The sequence below is a fragment of the Microcaecilia unicolor genome, chromosome 1 (assembly GCF_901765095.1).
Source record: "Microcaecilia unicolor chromosome 1, aMicUni1.1, whole genome shotgun sequence".
NCBI classification, from domain to species: domain Eukaryota; kingdom Metazoa; phylum Chordata; class Amphibia; order Gymnophiona; family Siphonopidae; genus Microcaecilia; species Microcaecilia unicolor.
In genome coordinates, this window is record NC_044031.1 from 49,379,143 (window position 1) to 49,397,579 (window position 18,437).

Genomic DNA, 18,437 nt, shown 5'->3' on the forward strand with positions numbered 1-18,437 from the left:
TCCCACACAGCTTAGAGGGAGCAATGGTTGGGAGGGGGGATGTTCTTAGGTGATTGGGGTTTCTCCATATATACACACCTGTAATCTTTTACCTGTTATGTATCTTTAAATCATTTTATTACTAATTTGGTAACATACAAACATGACAGCAAGGCTGAGGAAGGGCATCTAAGAAAAAAAAAAGTTTGTAGCAGAAAGACTGTTTTGTTATTTTATTTAAAAAATATGTAGTTTACATATATGAAAAATAATCACCTCAATAACTTGATCTGTAAAGACAAACATTACCATACTGTACAATAGAATAATGGAATGCAGAATAAAAATCTCTGGAAATATGCTTACTTTAAGATACATATAAAAATACACAGTCTGTGGCCGTTATACTGAGAGTTCAGAATTTTTTGTAAATAAAAGACATCCATGCTATCTCTTCATTAACCATAATATAAAAACCTTACTATAGCAGGTGTATCTATGAGGGGCTGTGCAGCCAGAAAATTTTCATTTCATGTAGTTTCCAGGCATGTTCTTTTATTCTGTCAGAAAAAGACTGTCATTAAAAGCACACACTCTTGACAGCATACAAAACAAAAAAATTACTGTGGGTTTTTCCTGCTTGTTTTCATTTGCCATGCAATGATATGGGATCTCTCATCTAAATGGTCAAAACTTTCTTTAAGAAATAGCAGGGACTCTCAAACTATCTGCAACTTCCTGGCTACTTAGATGGCTCAATGCACTTCATAACGCACAATTTCTCCTTGTTTCTTCATTATTTCGCACCAATAAGGGGTAAAATGTTTTCCAATGTTTAAGAGTGAAGCTATAAGTCAAAGATACAAGTTAAGCTGTATATGCTTACTTTCTTATGTATTGGTCTTTCTCTGTGCAAGAAGGAATGAGACTGATCTTTTATCATTTCCTATGGATATTTTTGTCTAAATAAATAATGAAGAAAAAAGGAGAAATTGTACGTTATGGAGTGGATTGAGCCATCTAAGTAGCCGGGAAGTCACAGATATGATATGGGATATGTCATTTCAAATGAATGCGCATCCGTTGAATCTATATGTAAAGTGGAAAAAGCTAAGCCATCACAGAAAACAAAAAAGGAATGAAACCCCCCCCCAACAGTCTGACCATGTGCTTACACATATAAATAACATAAAAAGACCACAATCCCATCTTTTAATAAAGAAATTACAGGAAACGGGAGAACAAACATCTTGTGCGCAACGTGGCTTACGTCCAGACTACCAAAGGTACTCTTGGATGAATGGGATGTGTGAAATTCGAGCAGCTCTTTCTTAGCTACTGTACCCTCATGGCGACTTCCCTACCACTGCTGAGGGCCATCTGTTTTGTGTGGCGGCATATCCGTCCCATGGTGGAGGAGCAGAGGTGTTTTTTTTGCTGGCATAAAGCCCATAGCCAGTTAAGCCATCTTATAGCCCATTTTGGTCTAAAAATGACAAGGAGAACACCTGCTCTGGCTTTGCTGGATAAAAGTCATCCTGAATTTGAAGCACAAGAGTTTGCTCTTCACAGATACTGGCCACGGGCAAGCTTCGAGCATGCAATCGGGAATTAAAAGAAAAGTATTGTTCCATAAGCACCGAGGTAATGTTCAATGTGTGCAAGTGTAGTCAGTTACCATGGAGCTGTCCCCAAAGCCTTCAAAATTGCAGAAAGAGCAGAACTAAGAGTAAAAGCAAAACCATACGGTAACATTTCAGTTGTCTGCAAAAATCAGAGAAACAAATGTAAACCCATGCACTTAACCCCCTTGAAAGGCGGGGAGTCAAAAATAATGTCATTAAAAACCAGTTAACACAAAGTCAGACAGTAAATTCTTAATGTTACTTTTGAAAATATAAACAGCAGCTCATGATAACCTTGAGACTGTTCTAATCATTGCTATACATTAATTCTTCAGTGTTTCTTTCAAATATATATAAAATAAAAATAGGGGTGTAAAGCTGGATTCTTGTTAGTTTATTTACACTCTCTCACTGTTTTGTTCAGTCATATTTCATGTGCAGCTCTTAGTTAAGGAAAAGGCATAAAAGAGAGAAAGCACTTATTACAGTTCAGCTAGGTGAAAATCTCCCGTCTAGCTTTAGACATTTAACCTAATGAGCCAATTCGTGCCAATAATTTGGGTACTAAATAGCACCAATTTTGGATTTCTGCACACATCTTGATATTCCATAGCGCACAACCCAAAAGGGGGGGCGTGGCCTTGGGAAGTGCATGGGAGGGTCAGGAGTGTTTCTAAAATTTGCACACAGTGTTACAAAATACCAGGAATGTACACCCAAATTAGGAGCCAGGAATTACACCTGGTTGAGCAGACTTAAGTCCTGGTGCCCAAACTGGTGCTCATCTTTGAGTGACCATTGTAGAATAGCACTGAATGCTGATTTTTTTTGCAAGCCGATCTTTGAGTGCCATTTACTGAATTTAACCCTACAGCTTAGATTCAGTAAATGGCGCTCAAATATCGATGCCACGAAAAAAATCAGCCCTAAGCGCTATTCTAGAAAGAGCACTGTGAGATGAGCACACTTTATAGAATAGTGCTTAAGGCCGATTCCCACACTTAAAAGTTGAACACCGGAATTTACACCTACTGAAACCTGGTATATATGCTGGCATGGAATTCATCACATTTCAGGGTGTAAATGGTGCTATTCTATAAAACTGTGTGCAGCTTTTTGACATGCCCATGAAACGCCCCCCTTTTGAGATATGCGTTAGAGGATTTAGGTGGGGGTATTATAGATTAGTGTGCAAGGAGATGTGCGTGCAAATCCAAACTGGTGCCAATTAAGTGCAATTATTAAGACCTATTAATTCATTGTCGATAGTTTATTAACTAATTTAGTTACGCGCGAATCTTGAATCTGCGCCTACATTTTGGCACCAATCTTTTGGTGCCCTATATAGAACCTGAGGGTAAGGGTTCTCCTGAAAGCTCAGCTTGTACAAGAAGCTCGCTCCTCCCAGCATCCATTTCATGCCAGACGTAGCCATGAAGTGAGTGATATCAGCTCATCTCCTACTTCTAAGCAGGAATGAGCTCAGATTTCTAGAGCAGCGTAAAATGACCACCACCACCAGCAGGCGTTTCATATTGAGGGTAGGATTGCTACAGTTCAAAGAGCTTAACTGGCTTACAGTGTTGTATAGTAACCAGTTACTATACTTAAGTAAAAGTTTTGTTACTTTTACTTGTAAAGTAGTACGGGATAACATTTGTTACTTTTACTGAAGTAATAATTTCACCAATTTTTACTACTTTTACTCAGTTACATCTGATGCTTACAGTTAAAAGTAAAAGTGGAAGCAAGATGTAAATGACAATTCTATAGTAAACCAAATGAGAACAACACTGCTGGCTGGACATGTAAAACTATAGTTTTTTTTTTTTTTTTACATGAATTTGACTTGAGGCATAACTTTACATTATGTTCATAAATATGGCATTATCCCCTGGAAATGGCACCGAAATTTAGGCGTGGATCCAATTTGCACAGGTTAACGAAACTGGTTAATGAGCTATGAACAATTAATTAATAAGCCTTAATAATTGCACTTAATTGGCACTAATTTGGATTTGGGAGTGCATCTTCCTGTGTGCTATAATGCCCTGCGCCTAAATCCTCTAGCGCATATCTCAAAAGGGGGGGGGGCGTGGCTAGCGGAGGGACATAGGCGTTACAAAAAGTTGCATATGGTTTTATAGAATAGAATCATCTATGCGTCAAAATGCTAAGAATTCTGTGCTGGCATTTACACCAGGTTTCAGCTGGCGTAAATTCCAGGGCTCAACTTTAGGTGTGAGAATTGGCGCTAAGTGTTATTCTATAAAGAGTGCTCATCTTGCAGAACCTTTTATAGAATAGCGCCAACTTTTTACAGCACCAGTTTTTGAGCGCCATTTACTTAATCTAGTCCCCATATGTATTTTAAAAAATATGTGGTCCTACCAGAAAAATGAACATGTGGCTAAAATTCATCATGGCTCCTGTGGGAGCTTCGGGTCTAAGTACAACACGAGACTCTGTGGTATCTTATCTTACATGTAAGTTGCTTAGGTGACTGAAGATAGAAAGAGGCTGCAAGGGGACACTGCCATCCCTAAAAGACTCATTTCACAGTCCTGAAATGATTTGCTGAGTAACGATATTTAAGGTCGCTCTTCTTTTACTAATGATCTTTACATTTATATGGTGTTTTTATCTAATAAAAGACACCAGTCTGTTGTGTAATCAAAGCACTTGCAAAATTTGCATAGTCACCTCCTGAGCCAAGTGTGCAGGCTGAGGCAACAGATAATATTGATTTATTGCTCAAAAGTAGCTCGGTAAACTCAGGCACAGAAAATTTACTGACCTCAAATCCATAAACTAGTCCGTGCCAGACTCGGTACTTTTCTCTTTCATTGTACTTTTCTAATTATTAGATTATTTCTTCACCCCCAAAATAATGTTGTTATACAACAGAAGACTGTAATGATAACCATGTATGTAACCCTCTCAACAACAACTTCACTCATGTTCAAGGCAGTAGAGCAAGAAAAAGAAAAATACTAACACACCACATAATCCTTTCTGCAGGATGTGTCAAAAGGACAAGAGATGTCAACTAGTTCCATCTGAATGCAGGGTTCAATGTTGACAACTTGTTAAAGATAAGAGCAGATTTTCTCTAGGTCACCAGTATACTAAAGGTTTCCCTCCATTTCCCCAGTATTTATATATGGCGCTGAAAGATCGGCGACGAAATTTAAGTGTGGATCCAATTTGCGCATGTAACTAAACTGGTTAAAGAGCTGTCAACAATGAATTAATAGGCCCTATCGATAATTGCACTTGTCACTAATTTGGATTTGCATCTTCATGCACGCTATTCTAAAATGCCCCATGCTTAGATCCTCTGGTGTGTATCTTCAAAGGGGGCTGGCCAGGGGCAAGGCATAGGCATTCCAGTTCTGCACTGAGTTACAGAATAGCCCCATTTCTGCGCCAAAGTTCCAGAAGTTGAGTGCTGGCATTTACAGCAAGTTTTAGCTGGTGTACCACTCAAAGTTTTGGCATGAAAATTATTTTTTTTTCAGTGCCAACATTTTAGCGCTATTTATAGAATCCCCTCCTTTGTGTCTGTGGAGGAAATGCTTAATATGTATATCCCTAAGATTTAAAAGGCTCTTCTGAAAAAGTAAAAGAACTGAGGAAAGCAGTCCACCCATCCATTGTCCTTTCAAAAAGCACATGTTGGTGAGAAACCCATTTCCTATCCTTAAGGAACAACTACAGTGGTGGAAATAAGTATTTGATCCCTTGCTGATTTTGTAAGTTTGCCCACTGACAAAGACATGAGCAGCCCATAATTGAAGGGTAGGTTATTGGTAACAGTGAGAGATAGCACATCACAAATTAAATCCGGAAAATCACATTGTGGAAAGTATATGAATTTATTTGCATTCTGCAGAGGGAAATAAGTATTTGATCCCCCACCAACCAGTAAGAGATCTGGCCCCTACAGACCAGGTAGATGCTCCAAATCAACTCGTTACCTGCATGACAGACAGCTGTCGGCAATGGTCACCTGTATGAAAGACACCTGTCCACAGACTCAGTGAATCAGTCAGACTCTAACCTCTACAAAATGGCCAAGAGCAAGGAGCTGTCTAAGGATGTCAGGGACAAGATCATACACCTGCACAAGGCTGGAATGGGCTACAAAACCATCAGTAAGACGCTGGGCGAGAAGGAGACAACTGTTGGTGCCATAGTAAGAAAATGGAAGAAGTACAAAATGACTGTCAATCGACAAAGATCTGGGGCTCCACGCAAAATCTCACCTCGTGGGGTATCCTTGATCATGAGGAAGGTTAGAAATCAGCCTACAACTACAAGGGGGGAACTTGTCAATGATCTCAAGGCAGCTGGGACCACTGTCACCACGAAAACCATTGGTAACACATTATGACATAACGGATTGCAATCCTGCAGTGCCCGCAAGGTCCCCCTGCTCCGGAAGGCACATGTGACGGCCCGTCTGAAGTTTGCCAGTGAACACCTGGATGATGCCGAGAGTGATTGGGAGAAGGTGCTGTGGTCAGATGAGACAAAAATTGAGCTCTTTGGCATGAACTCAACTCGCCGTGTTTGGAGGAAGAGAAATGCTGCCTATGACCCAAAGAACACCGTCCCCACTGTCAAGCATGGAGGTGGAAATGTTATGTTTTGGGGGTGTTTCTCTGCTAAGGGCACAGGACTACTTCACCGCATCAATGGGAGAATGGATGGGGCCATGTACCGTACAATTCTGAGTGACAACCTTCTTCCCTCCGCCAGGGCCTTAAAAATGGGTCGTGGCTGGGTCTTCCAGCACGACAATGACCCAAAACATACAGCCAAGGCAACAAAGGAGTGGCTCAGGAAGAAGCACATTAGGGTCATGGAGTGGCCTAGCCAGTCACCAGACCTTAATCCCATTGAAAACTTATGGAGGGAGCTGAAGCTGCGAGTTGCCAAGCGACAGCCCAGAACTCTTAATGATTTAGAGATGATCTGCAAAGAGGAGTGGACCAAAATTCCTCCTGACATGTGTGCAAACCTCATCATCAACTACAGAAGACGTCTGTCCGCTGTGCTTGCCAACAAGGGTTTTGCCACCAAGTATTAGGTCTTGTTTGCCAGAGGGATTAAATACTTATTTCCCTCTGCAGAATGCAAATAAATTCATATACTTTCCACAATGTGATTTTCCGGATTTAATTTGTGATGTGCTATCTCTCACTGTTACCAATAACCTACCCTTCAATTATGGGCTGCTCATGTCTTTGTCAGTGGGCAAACTTACAAAATCAGCAAGGGATCAAATACTTATTTCCACCACTGTATACTCTGGTTACTAATTCTTCTTCCTAATGTCAGCATCTCTAGCATCCCAAAGAATCATAAAGGACATTTTGGCAAATACATATATGTCTATCTTACTTATGTTTCTATTTCTATAAGCAAAAATGAGGAATTCTAAACAAAACTGAGTTGGATTAGTGTTTAAATAGTGCTTCCAAGTTTGAACTGAGATTGAAAAGTTTATCTTTACATAAATTCCTTTTTTTTTTTTTTTTTTTTACTTTAAGCAGTGTGAGTAACGACGGGAATATCAATTTCAATGCCGGACATGCGGGATCGTGCTGAATAGGATGGTGTGATATAACTGTGCATACCGGGAGCCTGGGAATACAGAGGCTGCCAGAAGGGGGAAGGCAATGACTTGCATGCACAATACCAGAGGAACAACAGAAAGGAAGTGAAGTACATGCCCCCTGAACTGCCAATAGCAACAAACACAGCCGAGTCGTAGGCAAAAACGGGTCCATATTTCCGGTTCAAGAATTCATTATAAAATATAACCCAGATGGATGGAATTAAACTGATGGTACCAGCCAGTACAAACAACAAACCAGCCACAAGATGACACCCAGCACTGTTTATGAGACACTTCACGAGTTTCAGGTTGGGCACGTTAGACCCAAAGGTTGTGTTACATATTCCGATCAAGCAAAGTATTAGTGCTGAGGAAGCAGTCAGCATACTAATTGGAAGTGCAAACTGGAGGACTCGTAGGTCCAGCTGGTCAACTGTGGCATACCAGTCTCTATCATATAGCACACACTCGCTACTGCTGTGATAGCGGGCACATTTCACCCACAGGCCAGTGTACACAGTCACGTTCTTCTCACTCCGGTTGAATGTGTAGAGCTTCATTTGCCTCCACTGGGGCAGAAGGGTAGCAGCAAAGAGTCCTGAAATTGAAGCGGTGCCACAGACGAAAGCCAACAGGGTGGCAGCATGAACTTCTTGGCACCCCATGGCGATCTTGATGAAAGCACCAACCTGCCGAGAACTGGAAAAACAATACACACAGGTTAAGGGCTTGTAGAAGATTTATGACTTTCTAGAAAAAAAAAAAGACTGAAGGCTGATTTGCTGCCGAGGGCTTTATTCAGAAATGAGCCTATCCCATAAAGCAAAAAGATATTAAAGTTAATCAAAAACAAAACTGAATCATGTACCTTGACTAAAACATGTTTATTAGGCTAACATATGTTTTAAGATGCAAGCTTTTAGAATTACTAACGTCTCTCCAGCAGTGGCTTATGCTCAGAGTATTCAGTGGAGTCTCTCCCCTCATGCTTTTTTTTTTTTTTTTGGTTTACCGGGTCAGCGGATTGGTTGCTGGCAACAGGGATGGGACTCCGCCTCCTGAGCTCCCCTAATAATAATAATAAAACTTTATTTATAGCCCGCTATAACTTTAAAAGCCTAAGAGGGGAACAAATACTTAAATTTCCTTGTGTTTGCCGTATAGTATTTCAGTCTAAGAATTTTCAGTTTTTTATCCTAAGCAACTAGAAGAGTTTTTGATTTCAAAAGGAGTGATTACAAATGTGGTGGTTTAAGTAACAAAAAGCACACTGTTAGAGATAATTGTGAGAAAGCGAGTAGGTCAAAGTGAATCCCGTGTAGAATACTTATTTGAATAATTAAGCTTTTCTTAATTATTTTTTCTCTTTTTTCCTTTTTGGATTCATAATTACTAATTTATTTTAAGGTCGATAGATTGATTTGTGATTTCCACCTATGTAACTAGGTTTATATGTTTTTTTTTTCTTCTTTAAGTATTTGTATTACAATTACCATATTAATTCTGTATGGAATAATATATAAATTAATAAAAGATAATTAAAAAAAAAAGAGGGGAACAAATCACATACAAAATAAATAAAAAAACTTCAGTATTGTATCGTAACATTTATACCCCGCGCTTTCTCACTTATTAGCAGGTTCAATGCGGCTTACAAATATAACAGGTTTACAAGATAACACAAAATGAATAAATCAGCTGAATATATTATATAAAGAGGTGGACAATAGAAAGTGGGTAAGTAAGATGGGTAAGGGAGGAAGGTGGTAGAGGTAGGGAGTGGGAAGAGGGTGTAAATTGGGATAGTGTGTTGTTAATTAAGGAAGAATGTATAATGATGGTTGGAAGAGGGATGAAGTCAAAAAGGATAAATGTGGAAGCATATTTCAGGTTCTGTCATAAAGTCAGATCCGGGAAGTGCAGAAGGATCTAATTTAAGTCAAGTCCTTTGTGTAGGCTTGCTTAAAGAGGTAAGTTTTCAGCAGCTTCCGGAAGGGTAAATGGTTATTGACTGTTCAAATTAATCTTGGTAAGGCGTTCCAGAGCTTGCTGCCTATAACGGAGAAATTGGATGCATAATATGTTTTAATAATATGTAGAATTATTGAATCCCTGTTTTTTTTTTTTTTGGTTTATCGTTTGCAGGTCAGTGATTGGTTGCTATCATCATGCCAGCAACAAATCGCTCCCCAAGCCACCCGCCGGCATGCTGGTTTTTATTTTGTTTCCTCCCTCCCTTACCATCTCTGCCGGGAAGTGTTTTAATTCTATAGAAAACCCGTGTGGAACTGGGGCTCTCTGCATGCTGCAACTGCTTCCTCCGTGCCAACCCCACCTCCTCTGAAATCTCCTTGGAGGAGGTTATATCTGAGAAGGTGGGGCTGGCCTGAAGGAAGCTGTTGCAGCGTGCAGAGAGCCCAGGTCCCATCCGGCTTTGCTATAGAATTAAAACCGAAGCTGCACGACTTTGCTGCAGAATTAAAACTGTGGCCTGGCAAGAGACAGTACTGGAGGAACAAAACCTTCAGCATCCTGGTGGGTGGCTTGGTGGTGGTGGTGGTGGGGGGGGGGAAGATACAGGAGCACTGTTGGTAGAAGAGTAAGACAGGGTAATGCTAGGTGGCATGGAGGAATATGTTGAATATGAGGGGGAAGAAGAGTTGCTGCAGGGGGAGAAGTGAGAGGGAAAATTGCTGAATATGGGTGGGGTTGAGAGAGGGAGGGAGAGGCTCCACAGGAGTGGTGAAGGGTGGGAGAGGGAAAAAATTTGGACATGGCAGTAGAGCGACGGGAGAGATGAGAGGGGGAAATGTTGAACATGGTGGTGGTGGTGGAGAGGAAGGGAAGGAGGGATGATGCTGCACAGGGTGGGGAGAGAGGTGTAACATCATGAGAGCGAGAGAGAGCGAGACAGACAGACAGAGAGAGATAGTGCTGGTGGAGGAGAGGGAAGGACAGATGCTGCACAAGAGAAGCGGGAGATGTTGGATCTGGAGCAGAATGGATTGAGGGAGACATGCTAGATAATAGGTGGGAGGGACGAGAGAGGGAAAAATGCTGGACCACAGGGGAAGGGAGAGAGAACAGGAAGATGCAGGGGACGGTGGCGTAGAAAAGACAGGGAGATATCAGGCTACGAGGGTGGGGAGGGAAAAAAGGAGGAGCAGATGCTGGGCTAGAAAGGTGGAGAGAGGGAGACACTGGGAATGACAGAAACCATGGGAGAGAAGCTGGGAAGGGGGGCTGGCAAGAAAATTAATGAGAGAATGGGGACTTCAGGGGGTAGAAATATGGTAATGGCATGCAGACTGAAGATGGAAGGGAATGGAAGGCTGGTAAGGAGAGATGGGGAATGGGAGAGCTAGTGGGTGAAAGAATGAGATGGAAATCTGATAGCTATCTGAAAAGTAAAAAAGAAGGAAAAGGGTTAGGAGTGCGAAATTTGAGTGGCCAGAGAGGCAGAAAAGAAAAAAAAGAAAGGAAAGGAAAGAGCTAAAATGGAAAGATCAATATGTCAGAGGCAAGTGTAGTGAAGAAATGGAACAAGAGGAGAGAACAGACAAATGAACAGAAGCCACTTCAAGGAGAATTAGTAGAAGACAGACATGAAAGCTGGAAAGAGAAACTGAAACCAACACGACAGAAAATAAAATATCCAGACAACAAAGGTAGAAAAAGCATTTTGATTTTTAAAAAATGGAATATGTTAGCTTTGGGAAATGTGCATAGCGGATGTCTTTTTTATTGTGTTCAGTAGAAAAGGAAATGCATTTCTATTTTTCCAGTGCTGCAGTACATGCCGAGGTTCCCAGTTTAATTTTTGTCTAAATATTTTTATTTCTAATTTGTGATTTCCTTGTTCTGTATTTGGTGAGGGTCTGTTAGTGTGACTGTAATGGCAGATGGGGAGATTGGAGGGGAGGCAGGGAGGAGAGGAAATGGGGGGGGGGGGGCAGGGGGCTCTATTTTCTGCCCTGGGCCACAGCATGGCTAACACCAACCCTGACCCTTGCTATACGTGGTGGGCATCCCTAAGCCCTGCAAGCTGAAGACCTCCTTTGAAGGTAATCAGAACTCCCTTCTACTGAGTTCAGCAGATGCGGGCAGCATCCTTCAGCCACCAACAAGTAAGCATGCGTGGGGTGCCAGCATCAGTGGCTCAAGGCGTTGCGGTGCCTGCCAAGCTTTGTAAAAGGGAGTTCTGGCCATCTTTGGAGGAAGTCTTCAGCTGACAGTGCTTGGGGATCCTCATCAGCTAAAGTACTTATATTCTGAGTTGGGAAGTACTAAGAGAGGGGGAGAGGGTAGGAAGAGAGTGTGCCTACCCACTTTGGCTCAGGTCCACCCAAAATTGGCTGCGTGGCTACGCCAGTGGGTGAGGCACTTCCAGCAACCCCCCCCCCCTAAAACTATCCTCTTGCTCCCATTTATTTATTTATTGGGATTTATTAACCACCTTTATGGAGATTCACCCAAGGAGGTGTATAGCAGGTACAGTTTAACATAAAACATACAATTTTGTTAACAGCATAAAAGTAAAATAACCAAGAATAAACATAAATACAATAATTGAGGTAACTTGAAAACAGTAAATTGAAACCTAATAATAGAACTACTGTGAAACATTAGTATTATGCTAACATTGTATTACATCTCTGGTATTTGAATTCCAATGCTGTTAAATGTGTATATTTTTTATACTGATACACCTAATAAGCATGCATTAGAACATTCAACTAACATAGATATGATGCTAAAGATTTTCTAAAATACGATTTACCATATAGCTGAGAGCAGATATATGATGCACTGTCACACCCCTTCCTCCTAATCACGGTTGCTGGGCCACTTAAATAATGGGGGCAGTGCGGGGTCTTCTCTTGTCCCGATTTCTCTGGTCATTTACTGCATGTAAAAGGTAGCTTACCGTTAATCCTACCTGGCTGGCTCAGTGGCAGTAGACAAATACTGTAAAAGGAAAGGAGAGGACGGGGGCAGAAGGGGAGACAGAATAAAGCAAGGGTGCGGAGCAAAGGAAGTTTGGTAAAACAAGGGAACACAACAGAGAAGGCAGTGCCAAATGGGTAACATCTCTTGTACAACTAGAGACTAACATCACAAAATAAAACAAAAAATTAGTAAATCACAAATCAGAAATAGCAAAAACTGAACTGGAATCCCCAAGAATCTTCACTTTGTATGCAATAAACACTGGAGAAATAAAAAACAGAATGCATTTTTCCCGTATTCTGCAAAACAGAGATATCCGATATTCGTATTTCGTTGTTACCCATGAAGAATAATTCAGAAAACTCACCTAATTATAGAGTAGAATTTAGGGTCCCTTTTACAAAGTTGCAGTAGTGATTCCCAGCGAAGCAAATGCGACAAAGCCCATTCAATTCCTATGGGCATTTGCCACATGGGAATCAGTACCGTGGCTTTGCAAAAAGGAGCCCTTATTCTGCAAAATGTAGATATATGAATTAATCATAGCTATAAGAAATGGTTGTTACTTAACTGCAAATGTCAATGGTTTCTATTAGATTCTTTTGTCAACAATTAATAATCAATGTACTAACTACTTGTCAAAACCATTTGTTGCTCTTTTCTGTTGTTCTTTTTATATCTACTTTTTAAAATCAGTAAAGATACATGAACACAAAACAAGAAAAATTCTGCATAACCGTGGAAGAAAGAAGGGAAACACAGGTATCATGCCACCATGATCACGGACTATAAGTACATAAGTATTGCCACACTAGGACAGACCAAAAGTCCAGCATCCTGTTTCCAACAGTGGCCAATCCAGGTCACAAATACCTGGCAAGATCCCAAAAAAGTTCAATACATTTTATGCTGCTTATCCCAGAAATAGCTGTGGATTTTTCCCCCGTCAATTTAATAAAGGTCTATGGACTTTTCCCTTAGGAAGCCATCCAGACCTTTTTAAAACCCCGCTAAGCTAACCACTTTTACCACATTCTCTGGCAACAAATTTCAGAGTTTAATTACATGATGAGGGAAGAAATGTTTTCTCAGATTCGTATTAAATTTACTACTTTGTAGCTTCATCGCATGCCCCCTAGTCCTAGTATTTTTGGAAAGCGTAAACAGACGCTTCACATCTACCCATTCCACTCCACTCATTATTTTATAGACCTCTATCATACCTCCTCAGCCACCTTTTCTCCAACCTGAAGAGCCCTAGCCGCTTCAGCCTTTCCTCATAGGGAAGTTGTCTCATCCCCTTTATCATTTTCGTCACCCTTCTCTGCACCTTTTCTAATTCCACTATATCTTTCTTGAGACGCGGCGACCAGAATTGAACACAATATTCGAAGTGCGGTCGCACCATGGACCGATACTACTACTACTTAACATTTCTAGAGCGCTACTAGGGTTACGCAGCGCTGTACAAATTAACAACTAAGGACGGTCCCTGCTCAGAAGAGCTTACAATCTAAAGGACGAAATGTCAAGTTGGGGTAGTCTAGATTTCCTGAGTAGAGGTGTTGTGATTAGGTGCCAAAAGCGACATTGAAGAGGTGGGCTTTGAGCAAAGGCATTATAACGTCCTCACTTTTGTTTTCCCTTCCTTTCCTTATCTAACATTCTATTTGGGAAAGGGAAAAAGGACTTGTCCTTTCTAAAATGGCTGCTGCTTAACGGTCTAAAGTACCGTTAGCTCCCTGAATCAACCCTAAGGAAAGCCGTTGTTTGACTGCAGATTGGCCCTATTTTGTTTGTAACAGCTTCATTCGGTGCCTCGGAGTTTTGCTTATCTCTTTTCAACTGGCCTCGGCACGAAACACAGTAAGAAATATATATATTCACCATAGGGAGCGGCTGTCCGTTGCTCCTGATCGTCAGCTGGTCGGTTGGCCGACGGAGAGCCCATTTGCAACGGCGGTACGGTGGTGGGTGCCAGAGTGTGAAGACCAGCTCTTGAGCGGGAGCGGTGCAGTGCTGGGAGCTGGTTGGGCTGGTGGTCGGCTCGTCCTGGTCCAGTTTTTCCCTCCAGCCTTTCTCCAGGCTGATGGCGTCTCTGCACTGTGGGCCTTCTTCCTGCAAGCTCCGCCCGAGCCACTCGCCGCTCGGCTTTGTCTCCGGACCGGGGTCATCTCCTACATTGCCGTCCCAGCTGCTGAGCATTGACAGCCGCTTTGCGTTGGGGAGCCTTCTTGAAGAATGCTGCACATTGTGCTGGTCCCACTTTCTTCTGGTCCGCCGGTCCCCGCAGTGGGCTGTTGTCTGCATTCACTGTCCGGTTCGATGGGATCCGTTTCCAGTCAGCTGTTCCTGTTGGAGATTTGGAGAGAGGAGTCGATCGCAACCTGTCTTGGAGGGCGGAGTGGATGGATGTAGAGTACAGATTATCTACAGTGTTTTGTCGCAACGAGTCAACACCGTCTCATCCTTTGGAGCTCAGTCTTGGCTCTCACATGAAATCCATTGCTCTTTAGCAGCTTTACATTGACCATTTTAGTCTCCATCGTTTCTACTCTTTCTTTCTCTATTTTAGTTATTTGTCTATTTAAATATTGTATTTGTATAACCACTGGATGGGCGCTAGCCTTTTCAGTCTACTGTAAGCCACTTTGAGCCTGCATTCTGTGGGAAAAAGTGGGGTAAAAATGCGATAAATATACCGCCTTTCTGAAGTTTTTGCAACTACACTCAAAGCGGTTTACATATATTCAGGTACTTATTTTGTACCATTTGCTTTCTTAGCCGCCACAGCACACTGAGCAGAGCATTTCAACGTATCAACAACGACAACAACGAGGTCCCTTTCTTGGTTGGTGACTCCTAACGTGGAACCTTGATTACATAGCTATAGTTCGGGTTCCTCTTTCCCACATGCATCACTTTGCACTTGCTCACATTAGACGTCATCTGCCATTTTGACACCCAGCCTCGTAAGGTCCTCTTGTAATTTTTCACAATCCTCTTGCAATTTAACAACTTTGAATAACTTTGTGTCACCAGCAAATTTAATTACCTCACTTGTTACTCCCATCTCTAGATCATTTATAAATATGTTAAAAAGCAGCCACCCATTCTGCCTCGCCTCACCCTATGCCTGGAACAAACTTCCTGAGCCCCTACGCCAAGCCCCCTCCCTACCCATCTTCAAATCATTGCTCAAAGCCCACCTCTTCAATGTTGCTTTCGGCACCTAACCTTTATACCTTTCAAGAAATCTAGACTGCCCCAATTTGACTGACTGTACATTTGTCCATTAGATTGTAAGCTCTTTGAGCAGGGACTGTCCTTCTGTGTTAAATTGTACAGCGCTGCGTAACCCTAGTAGCGCTTTAGAAATGTTAAATAGTAGTAGTAGAAGTGGTAGTAGTCCCAGCACAGACCCCTAGGGAACCCCACTATCTACCCTTCTCCATTGAGAATACTGACCATTTAACCCTACTCTCTGTTTTCTATCCTTTAACCAGTTTTTAATCCACAATAAGACAGTACCTCCTATCCCATGACTCTCCAATTTCTTCTGGAGTCTTTCATGTGGTACTTTGTCAAATGCCTTTTGAAAATCCAGATACACAATATCAACCGGCTCACATTTATCCACATGTTTGTTCACCCCTTCAAAGAAATGTAATAGCTTGGTGAATCAAGATTTCCCTTCACTAAATCCATCTTGGCGTTGTCGCATTAATCCATGCTTCTGAATATGCTCTGTAATTTTGTTCTTTATAACTGTCTCTATCATTTTGCCCGGCACCGACATCAAGCTCACCGGTCTATAATTTCCCAGATCTCCTCTGGAACCTTTTTTAAATATCGGCGTTACATGGGCTACCCTCCGATCTTCCAGTACCACACTGGATTTCAAAGATAAATTACATATTACTAACAATAGTTCCGCCAGTTCCTTTTTCAAATCTATCAGAACCAAAGAATTGTCTTCGTATTATCTCTGCACTGTATACACATCTTTCTATGCAATATTTTAGTAACACATACAGCTTATTTTTAGTACGTTTCTAGAATCTAGACACACAATGGGTCAAACTAGCACTTATTTTAAACTTGCTATTCATTATGCTGTCTTTCCATAATATATCTGTTATGAATCTAATGTATGCGCATGCATTTTTTCTGTCTTTGGGAGGAGGAACAAGTTAAGTCTGCCCTATTCTTCCTTCTTCATAGCTTACCTCTGCAAAAGCTGCTGATGGATGTAGCAGAAATGGATATGACTGCAGCATGCCACCCAGAGCCAGGGTGTTTATAAGCCCCTCCTCCCTAAGGAGACAAGCGCATTCTACAACCTGATTAAAGATCCTAATAAGCACAAAAACCACAGCCCCCTTCCTTCTCTTCTCCCTTGAGTGGAAGCATCAATAACATCACTTCTCTCTTACCTGCAGCTGCAATCCGGAATCTGAACAGTTCCCACGCCTACGCCACGGAGGGACCCTTGCGTCACTAGCGTGTGCGACACCACCACATTGGCTCGTCATTCCTGCGCCGACACCTGTTACCAGGGCAACCAAGGAACTTTGATCGAGAACTGGAGACAGCATAACGTCAGAACGTTGAAGCCACTTAGGTTCGTTCCTTGGTTCCCCTTTCCCGCGCAGCCGTCGTTCTGCTACACTCAAAACAAAGCAATCCTACCTATGAGCTACTGCATCCACGTTGTCGTTTTTATAGTTGGTAGCATTTTTATTTAATTTCACTTATATTTTCAAACATCCCAGCTTGTGCAACATACAGATCTACACAGAGGAAGTATAATAACGGAAGAACTTTTCATAGGTAGAGTAGTAGTTTGTTATGTGGAAGCTCAAACGGCTACAGCCTTTCTTCCCAAGGGAAACCTTTCGAAACCTAATACAATCAATGCAGGGGCGTAGCCAGGCGTCCAGAGCCCCCCCCGGTGCCGCTGACCCCCCCCCCCCCGCCATTGCCAACCCCGCCCCCCACCAACAACTTTGACGGCCCTCTCGACCCCCCTCCTGCCGACGACCACGACCCTCCGCCATCACCATGGCTACCTTTGCTGGCGGGGGACCCCAATCCCTGCCAGCCGAGGTCCTCTTCTTCCCTCGAAGGCTTCGTTCTGTTTATTATTATTATTAACATTTGTATAGCGCTACCAGACGCACGCAGCGCTGAACACCCGACATAGAGAGACAGTCTACTACTACTACTATTTAGCATTTCTATAGCGCTACAAGGCATACGCAGCGCTGCACAAACATAGAAGAAAGACAGTCCCTGCTCAAAGAGCTTACAATCTAATAGACAAAAAATAAATAAAGTAAGCAAATCAAATCAATGTGAATGGGAAGGAAGAGAGGAGGGTAGGTGGAGGCGAGTGGTTACAAGTGGTTACGAGTCAAAAGTAATGTTAAAGAGGTGGGCTTTCAGTCTAGATTTAAAGGTGGCCAAGGATGGGGCAAGGCGTAGGGGCTCAGGAAGTTTATTCCAGGCGTAGGGTGCAGCGAGACAGAAGGCGCGAAGTCTGGAGTTGGCAGTAGTGGAGAAGGGAACAGATAAGAAGGATTTATCCATGGAGCGGAGTGCACGGGAAGGGGTGTAGGGAAGGACGAGTGTGGAGAGATACTGGGGAGCAGTCTAAAAATACAGACAGACAAGACAATTAAGGGCGAGGGAAGTACTGGGTGAGAAGGAACAAGGGGGGAGGCAATTGAGTAGTAGCTAGGAGCCAAAAACAGTGCTGAAAAGGTGGGTTTTCAGCATAGATTTGAAAACAGGAAGAGATGGAGCTAGACGTACAGGCTCAGAAATTTTATTCCAGGCATAGGGTGCCGCGAGGGAAAAGGGACGAAGCCTGGAGTTAGGTGTTTCTGACATCCTGCACGTTGTACGCCAGCAAAAGTAGCCCACAGCGGTGGCGGCGGAGGAGGGTCAGCAGCGGGAGAGGGGGTCGAGAGGATTGTCGACAGGGGTGGTTCAGGGCTAAATCTATGGGGGCCCAGGCCCCCATGGCCCCACGTAGCTACGCCACTGGTCCTAAGTCATGTAGATTACTGTAACGGAATCTACGCGGGATGCAAAGAACAACTAACAAAAAAACTCCAGACCGCCCAAAATACAGCAGCCAGGTTGATATTCAGCAAAACATGCTTCAAAAGCACCAGACCCCTTCGAGAGGAATTGCACTGGCTCCCAATCAAATAACAGATCATCTTCAAGGTTTGCACTCTAGTCCAGAA

The 18,437-nt window shown here is 42.5% G+C and overlaps 1 protein-coding gene across 3 annotated transcripts; it reads right to left on the reverse strand.

The window, feature by feature from the left end:
* Positions 1-6,880: 6,880 nt before the first annotated feature.
* Positions 6,881-16,673, reverse strand: LOC115466082 (claudin-12-like). Of its 3 annotated transcripts, none has more exons than XM_030197110.1 (3): positions 16,617-16,673; positions 12,011-12,135; positions 6,881-7,929 (listed from the first exon to the last, which is right to left on the reverse strand). In XM_030197110.1, exon 3 carries the CDS (start codon positions 7,893-7,895, stop codon positions 7,158-7,160), a length of 738 nt encoding a protein of 245 aa, XP_030052970.1. In that variant the 5' UTR covers positions 7,896-7,929; positions 12,011-12,135; positions 16,617-16,673; the 3' UTR covers positions 6,881-7,157. The 3 variants fall into 3 exon arrangements, with proteins under 3 accessions (XP_030052970.1, XP_030052961.1, XP_030052979.1); XM_030197101.1 differs by lacking the exon at positions 16,617-16,673 and adding an exon at positions 16,410-16,522; XM_030197119.1 differs by lacking the exon at positions 12,011-12,135 and having other exon boundaries at positions 16,617-16,657.
* Between the last annotated feature and the right edge of the window lie 1,764 nt (positions 16,674-18,437).

Excerpts from the sequence above, each read along its gene's own strand:
- LOC115466082 (XM_030197110.1), bottom strand. The coding sequence starts at position 7,895 with ATGGGGTGCCAAGAAGTTCATGCTGCCACCCTGTTGGCTTTCGTCTGT.